Raw genomic sequence first — 8,613 nt, forward strand, 5'->3', positions numbered from 1 at the left:
TATATATATATATAATAGAATAAATAGATATATAATAATATATGTGTCGTGTCGTCGTGTGTGTGTGTGTGTGTGTGTGTGTGTGTGTGTACATATTTGTTCAGAATATCGATATATATATATATATATATATATATACGTCTGTGTGTGTATATATATGTATATATTAATTATTATTAGAATTACTATTATTACTATTATTATCACTATATGATAGTATTTATATTTATATATATATTTATATGCATATACATATAAATGTGTGTGTGTGTGTAAACAAAATTTACATATATGTATGTATATATATGTGTGTGTGTGTGTGTGTGTGCTTACATAATATATATAAATATATATATATATATATATAAATATAAATATAGATGTATAGATGCGTAGATATATATGTATATTTATATGTATATGCATGTGTGTACATATATATATATATATATGCAATAAAATGTAAAATTATGTTTACACTGTTACGTATTACTAGGTCGTAGATGTATGGGTTTGCGTTCATAAATTTGTTTGCATGCATCAAATATTGAATATGGCTTCTATGATTACAAACGTATTTATGTGTGTGTACATGTGTTATGCATATCAACTTTTGAATATGTATGTAGATGTATATGAATATATATATATATATATATATATATACGTACAAAGGGATATGAATATAATGTATTTATATTTGTATGTATATGTGTGTGAGTGTGTATGTATATTGATATGTATACATGAATATGTATATATATATATATATATGTGTGTGTGTGTCTGTGTCTGTGTGTGTGTCTGTGTATATTTTTTATAACTATATATGTGTGTGTGTGCGTGTGTGTGTGTAGATATAGATATGTTTTCATATATATGTGTGTGTGTGTTGTGTGTGTGTGGTGGGTGTGTGTGTGTGTGTGTGTTTGTATACTTAAATGAAACTTGAGAAATTTAAAGAGACGATCTTCTGAAGGACATGTTTCGCGGCTTGTATTGAATATACATATATATTAGTATATATAATATATATATATTATATACATATATATGTATAATAACACCCGTATATATGTATGCATATGCTTTTACACATACATGTACAAGGTTTTTATATGTTGATACAAAATATACGGTTGCAAAGGGGCCTTCTCGTACATCTATAGATTGCAATCTCATCTGCTTATTGAGGCGCTGGTTAAGGTTTTTAAGTTATGTGACATAGTGTTCATAGTCACACTTCCATCCTCTCGGAAATGAAATCTAAGATAGGTGAAAGTGCTGCAAACTTGGCCAATGTCATTTCAGACACGTCGTACTGGACCCCAACGATGAATACGTGTTCACCCTGCAATACACAAAAAAAAGTATTGAAAATAAATATCAAAACACGACGCGAACTTTCCTCAGAGCCTGAGGCACTGTCATACTGATCAAATCTAAGACAGTTGCAATAGGCGTGATGAGCTTGTCTTGTAGACCGTTCATACAAATGCAACCCCGAACAATTGACAACAGTTCTAAGCGCATTGTGGTAATAATCATATGCTGAGTGGCTTTGCTACGGACGTTATTAGACACTACACATGACAGCACCTGTATGATCGCACACACCTTTTTGTTGAATACTGGATGTAGTGTAAGCAAGTTCTTGAACATTTCTCCGTCCTTGCAATAATTAGTAATGCTTGTGTGTATCTTTGTTCCATCTCTGATAGCCGTTCGAAGTTTCTCTACGGCCTCCTGTTCTGTATATGGTCCTTGAAGGAACCGACAATTCCGTCCTACGGTCTCTTCGTGCGAATAGCCTGTTACTCTGGTGAATTCTGTACCAGAGATTATTGAAATGTGGATATAAAAAGGATGCAACAGAGTGCATCCATTTCTACTTATGCCTGCGAATGCAGATATCGTGCTTGAACGCTACAACTGTTGAGAACAAAAATCAGAGGAAGGTCATAGAATAATACTTGCGAGTCATGAAGTACCTCGCTAGCAAGGGGCCAACCCAACCTGTCAATTTATGAAACACGCGAGCGCGTACTATAAATATGCTTCGCTAGGTTTATCTCTGTGGCCCTGGACATATAAGCATGAACAAATAAAGCAGGAAATTAAATTTATAAAGCATACTAGTAACCTATACCTACGCATACAATCACCCATACCTGCCCATGCATTCACCTATACGTGCATAACACTAGGTGCTGCTTTAAGCCAAACCCGGTTTGTGAGAGTATTCTTGAGACATACCAGGGTTGACAAAAGACAGTGGGAACTCGCCGGCAATTCCAGGATTCTCCACCCGGGTGGAGATGGTCACACAGAATGGAAGCATATAGGCCAAGCATATGAACTTTGTGAGCCATTCCTGTATGGAATCCGGCTTAGCTACGGACTTCGCTTGTGCTTGGAATGTTTTCAGTTGGTCTACAAATTCTTTATCATCGCCCTGATTTTTCACCGTGAGACTATAAAAATAGCGAAAGAAGCAAACCTGGTAAGCATAACATGATGCTGAACTATTATATATCACACTATGCCAAAACGAGGATAAAATAAGTTGTAGTGCATCACTGGTACTTTTGTGCCACAACACTCATTAACGATTATCAACGATTATCTTTAGTTTCCATATCAGATGCATGGCGTTGCGGATATAAACCCTGTCCTAGACATGCAACAGACAGAAGCAACATAAACTTCGGAAGATACAACTGAACGCATCGGGAGCTGCAGGCATTCAACCCAGATACTGCCACTATTGGTACGTACCTTTTGATATATTTATCTCCAGTATTGCAAACCAAGAATCGAGGTAAGCAGTCCATAGCCATAAGTGACAGTACACTATTCTGCACTGTGTCTAATAAATTGCCTTCGCCTTCGCTGACATTGCCATTCCTTGCTCCAACATAATTTTTCGCGTACGCAAATTCGATGTCATCATCACTGTTATCTTTAATTTCGATCTCGGTAGCCTGCCTGACGGAATCGTCGATTTCATTTGTGTCGTTTATAACCATATCCCTGATGAGTGCGATGTGAACATTGCGAATGTCTTGAGTACGTCAGGTATGCCAGTAAGGTCCCGATTGATACTAAATTAAAATGAGAGTTTCGATCCTTTGTGATCAATTTACTCTTGTTACATTAGTATGTCGTTAGAATGATTTTGTGCATGGGTTCACTACCAACAACTAACACGCGATAAACGCTCTCTTGTGAGCTGTGATTGTACAATGTTATCACTTACTTGATGGACAGATACTATAAGTGGCTTCCAAGGTCTGATTCAAACGCCTTATAACAAAAGATAGCTATCCCCGCACTCAGATACAAAAAAATACCAATTGCACTATCATTCGGATGATACATATCAAAATAATTCTGGGACAACTTTACCTCAGCATAATCGCAAAATCATGACGCTCCTGATCTGATATATTGATAGATCCTTCATTGGAGAATCTGTCCATTAGTAATTTCGCTATTTTCGTAAGCTGTTCGCGGTTCTGTTCAGTCTGTTTTAAACCCAAGTTTGCAAAGTGTAAACAATAGTATCGTAAACATTTTGAAATATTAAAACTGTGCACAACATACGCGTCGTTTAGCTTTCCTTACACAAAACCAAACCCCCACAGTGACGGTACTGACAGATCATAAGCTTTTCTCGACAATGTCTTTCAAAATTGTGGTACAGCAATCATACCTTCAAGGATTCGATTTCCAACCAGAACAGCAGATTCTCGGAGGTGTATTCTGATTCGATAAACGCTCGGAATGCAGCCAAGCCGTCTGGGTCACGTAAAATGCGGGTTAACGCCGAGCGTCGATCGTATAGCCATGACATGTGCGAAATTCTGTAACATACACAGAACGATATGAAGGTGTCTGAGCAACATGCAGAATATGCAACCTGGTAAAATGTTGCTACCGTGTGAATATCATGCCATGTAGACAAGCAACAGCTCACCGCGACAGAATAGCTGCGATACAGGAACTAATCAGGCACGTCAACTGATAAGCTGTATTGGTAATCGATAGTACACGCGTGCGCGATAAATACTGTATATACGAATAGAAGTGGTAAACGCTATCTTGTTAAGGGTATCAATACAATTGATAAAACATATCAACTATGAATGCATAGTAGTGATCCCAAAAAAATATACCGACAATAGTAGTAAAATACTGTGAACAAGACAGGAAGTTATGAAATGTTCTACAGCCCTTGCTTTATTGAGCCAATGAAGTATCATATAAATGCGCGAAATACTGAGTACCTCATCTAAGCTTAGATGAGATATGGACAACTTTATCATCATCAACATATACAGATCCAGATACACAAAGGCACGACATACTCCTGAGATTTCTCATTTTTTAGGCCAGCATCGAGAGTCAGTCCGATGGGCACCTTACTTTCACCCCATCGAGCTGTGAAGAAGCGCAAAACACGGTTGCCCTTCTTCTTGTGCTTCTTGGATATCGATACAACACTTTCCACATTCTACATCGTATATACAACCAAAAGATGAATGCGTCGAAGTTGGAAATCTCAGCAACGTCCACTACGACACGTTTGTGTCCCGTCGGCAAGAAATATAGCGCTTCTGACAAAAAGGAACATGGCCACCTTAATTCCTGAAAACAATTTAATTCCGCAGGTAGAAGATGCACCTACTTATGATGTATACCATAGTCTCGAAAATTTACACACCTTCAGGACGTTATTTTGGGTGATTCCGCCCGTTGGTCCTTCATTCAAAATGTCTGAGACTACTTCAGTCTTTGCTTTGTTGCCAGTGGCCGGCATTGTATATTTATACAGCTTTTCGAAAGCCCGCCGTACCTTAAGTGGGGGATAAATGCACTGGGATTTTATTTATGATCTACCTGCCTTCATTATAAATATGCTGCTGTCACTCTGCCTTCATTAATCATTATGTGCTGCCTGCATTAATCAATATGTGCTGTCTTCATTAATCATTATGTGTTGCTGCCACTGTGCCAGCCTAAAAAAAAATTGCCGTTGCAAGTGTATCGATTTTTTTTATTGATGTTTTTTTTTAAATGTATGTTTATCAGAAGATACATATCAGATAAGGAACTGATCAACACAGTGACCCCAAACATTAGAGTGAGAGTACTGATGTGATTGATAATAATCAACGAAAGCGCCGCGGTGCAGCACCTAAGATGTAAGAGATATTTGTTAATGGAATGAAAGAACTAGCACAAGTATAGAAAGGGCAAGGTAGTAGTACGTAGAAACGAAAGCAGGTATATAAAAATACACATGCGGTAGGGTCACTTACAGTCGAACACAACGTTGACCTATCAACCAATGAAAATTCACTATACTAGTCTTCTGATTAAAATAGCCACAATTTTCACTGTAAGTCGTTATAATAAATACTGACGTCTGCGTCTGGCTGCTGACATTATAATATTTCATTCGCCCTAGTCTGTACCTTTCTGGGTGAAAACTGTCCTAGAAAGTAACAGTGGTTGACATTGAAAGAATACCAAGTTTTGCATACATTTTCACATGGTTACTTATGGCATAACAAACTACCAACAATACGGATACGTGTTCATGTCCTTGGAGGCAAGTATATTAGATCTGTGCACAGTAGTAGCTATATGGTATATATTGTCATGTGGCTATGAGCCTGCTATTCAGTTGTGAGATAGAGCACGCTATGGGCACAAGATGTGAGAGATTGCACATGGGCATACAGCACGGCGTGACAGCCTGGCATGATTGCGGCGGATATACAGGTTGTAGATGGCGTTGGAACAAAGCTATGTGCATAATGGGCGACATCTACGGTCTATTAGATATACGAACTATTTGCTATGTTTTTATGTGCTTGGTAGTTTAGACATTGTGTATGACAATAATGTTCAAACACAGGAGGTAAATCAAACTTTGGGTACAAAAGGAACTGTCAGAAGACAGAACTACCCAGTTTGTTTGATGTTTATGTGGGAAAATGTGAGTTACTAGCGAATTTGAATTGATTCCTCATGTCAATATATGCAGAATGAAACCGAACATAGATTACTGGCAACGAGACACGCTGTTGCAATGATCTAGTTGCTACCCTGTATCCAGATCTCATTTGAAATGTGAGAACTATTTTGCATCGTAAATGCAGCGATATCTACAGCTTTTGTGTCCCACGGGATGGACTATTTCCTACGTTTGGTCCCATAGAAGCTTGCAGGACAACCAGGATGTTGCTGGTTATTTCAGCCTATGTATATCACAGTTGCATTGGGTGAACCAATCGCTGAGGAACATACATTGAAGGTAATATACTTAAAGAAATTAAAAATGAATAAACCCCTTCAAGACCATACTGCCCACCGCATAGAATACCTGGCTAAATGGTGGGGGCACAACTGGGAGAAGAATTGAATTGTTGAAAGTCTACGGATGTCACACCGAATAATGCTGAAGCAGGGATGGATTATGTGCTCTCCTAACACTTTACGACCGCTACAAAATCGTTGATGATGATCAAATATTGAAAGAAGGACGCTTATGTGGCATTGTTGTAAACTTCTAGACGCTATCGAAAAACTGAGCATAGGTATACTGTTATTTATTTTAAAGGATATAAGTTTACAACATTGTATGTACATATGGTATGGCTCTCATAGCCGTTGTAGTGGTTCGGAAAAGATTGATTTGAAGAAGTGGTCAGTAAATTCCCGAATGAAGCTTGGGTCAAGTAAGTCGATGATAGAGGGTATGCGTTGGGTCAATTCAGGACGGTGCTGACAAAACAACTGACACCATCGAGTGTGCCACGTATTCAGCTTGCTGGCCTACTAAGTAGCGTACCCACATTTGTGGTACGGATCGGGTCTGCCTTGTGTAGTGCCTTGGAATGGGTTAGTGCAGAGTACAAAACATCAAGTAGGTCCAGGTTATCCGACATGATTCGGTTGGGGAGAGAGTTTGGGGGTAAAAAATAAACGTACTCTTAATAGTACGAGGAACTTAAATTTCCTAAATGGTTTTCAGCGTTTTTATTAATTAATACCTTTTCCACTTTACATATCATATATTTGGGCAAGGCCATTAAAAGACCACAGTAAAATATCAAACATAAGATTTGGTCTAGCTCTATTAACAGAACTATATTTACTTTCCAAATCTATTTATATCTGAATACTTCGGTAGCGAGATGGCTCAGCCGAATATGGGTTTCTAGGGACTTTTAGCGCTACCTAGTTTAACCTCCGATCAGCCAACCAGATGTGCCAGTCTGATGAAGGCTAAGTCGGTAATTCTTGGTAAGTATAAAGTTATTGGTTAAGATAATAACAAAAGAGATCAAGAGTATTTTCTTTTTCTTTTTACTATTTTTTTCTAAAGATAGGATTTTATGAGTCTCTCGGATTCGCCCCAACGAAATATACAATAGTTTCTCATAGAGCGACAACGAAACACTAAATAAAATCCCTTCGGCGAAAACAGTACTGAGAGGATTATATATAGGCAATGTCTCAGCCTCACAATCCCTCAGAGTATTGCTGTACGAGGCATACCTAACTTTACTAAAAGTCTCATTTCGTTTATTTACTTTGAAATTTGCACGATACTTAGAATTTACCTACGCGATTATTTATTCTAAGGCATTAATATCGCTTTGATAGACCAAATCTTACACATTTTAAAGTTAGCAAAGGTATTAACTACTTAGACTACTTGAACGTAAAGGTAGATAACTACCACAATATTTTTTTCTTTTCTTTGTCCAAGCTAGTCCTTAAGAGACGAGCCAGTAGTCATAAGTTAAGATTATGACCAAGAAAGACAACACTCCTTCTAAGAAGCGTAAAGCTGAAAAGAAGAAGATGGAGAGAGAAACCGGCAGATAAGGATATAGCCACTCCGCTTAAGGAGACTACTCCCACTGATAGAGCCCGAGGGCCAACTATTGCCTCAACTTCAAAGTTTGCATTTACGAAACCAAGAAGTGAGACAAGAGATACGTCTCAAGACGCCCCAACCCATTCTTCTGACGAAAATCAGAAAGGAAAGTCCCCAATTATGAGGGCGTCCCCAATTTTAGGGAACAAGGACAAAATTATGGAACCAGAAGAGGAGGCAAGCTCAAGTGGCAAACCCGAATCTACGTCCAAGCCTACTAAGCCAACGCGCATAAGTAAGTTAATTACTGAAAACGTCGATCTTAAGAATCAGATAGCCACTATATGAAAGACTTGACCGTCGAACATGCAGATCAATTACATATATCAGGAAAACATTCACAGCACTTACGCGAGCATGTTCCCCTGGGCATTACTGAAGCCCTACAGAAGTGGACAGAACGTCGACAGGCAAATACGCCCAAAGACTCAAGCTCTACGCCTGAGGTATATGATCCAGATGTGCTCAGCGTCTCTATACCTTACGCGGCACTACCGCCAGAAGTTCAAGCTAATTACTCGCCTGTTCTGACACCCGGCCGTGAGTCACCCGTCCTCGAGGGTATTATAGACCCAGAGGCAGGTAGAAATAATCCGCCATTTTTACCCAATTGGGATGATAACCGTCGGACACCAGTTAAGACTGGGTATGTTATC

The 8,613-nt window shown here is 38.5% G+C and overlaps 1 protein-coding gene across 1 annotated transcript; it reads right to left on the reverse strand.

Moving 5' to 3' along the window:
* Nucleotides 1-1,093: 1,093 nt before the first annotated feature.
* Nucleotides 1,094-4,822, reverse strand: SARC_00140 (hypothetical protein; the record flags this gene model as incomplete). Its single annotated transcript, XM_014306195.1, has 8 exons — nucleotides 1,094-1,351; nucleotides 1,618-1,829; nucleotides 2,257-2,474; nucleotides 2,779-3,033; nucleotides 3,409-3,527; nucleotides 3,716-3,866; nucleotides 4,371-4,516; nucleotides 4,727-4,822. 8 exons carry the CDS (start codon nucleotides 4,820-4,822, stop codon nucleotides 1,238-1,240), a joined length of 1,311 nt encoding a protein of 436 aa, XP_014161670.1. The 3' UTR covers nucleotides 1,094-1,237.
* Between the last annotated feature and the right edge of the window lie 3,791 nt (nucleotides 4,823-8,613).

The sequence above is a fragment of the Sphaeroforma arctica genome (assembly GCF_001186125.1).
Source record: "Sphaeroforma arctica JP610 unplaced genomic scaffold supercont1.3, whole genome shotgun sequence".
NCBI classification, from domain to species: Eukaryota; class Ichthyosporea; order Ichthyophonida; genus Sphaeroforma; species Sphaeroforma arctica.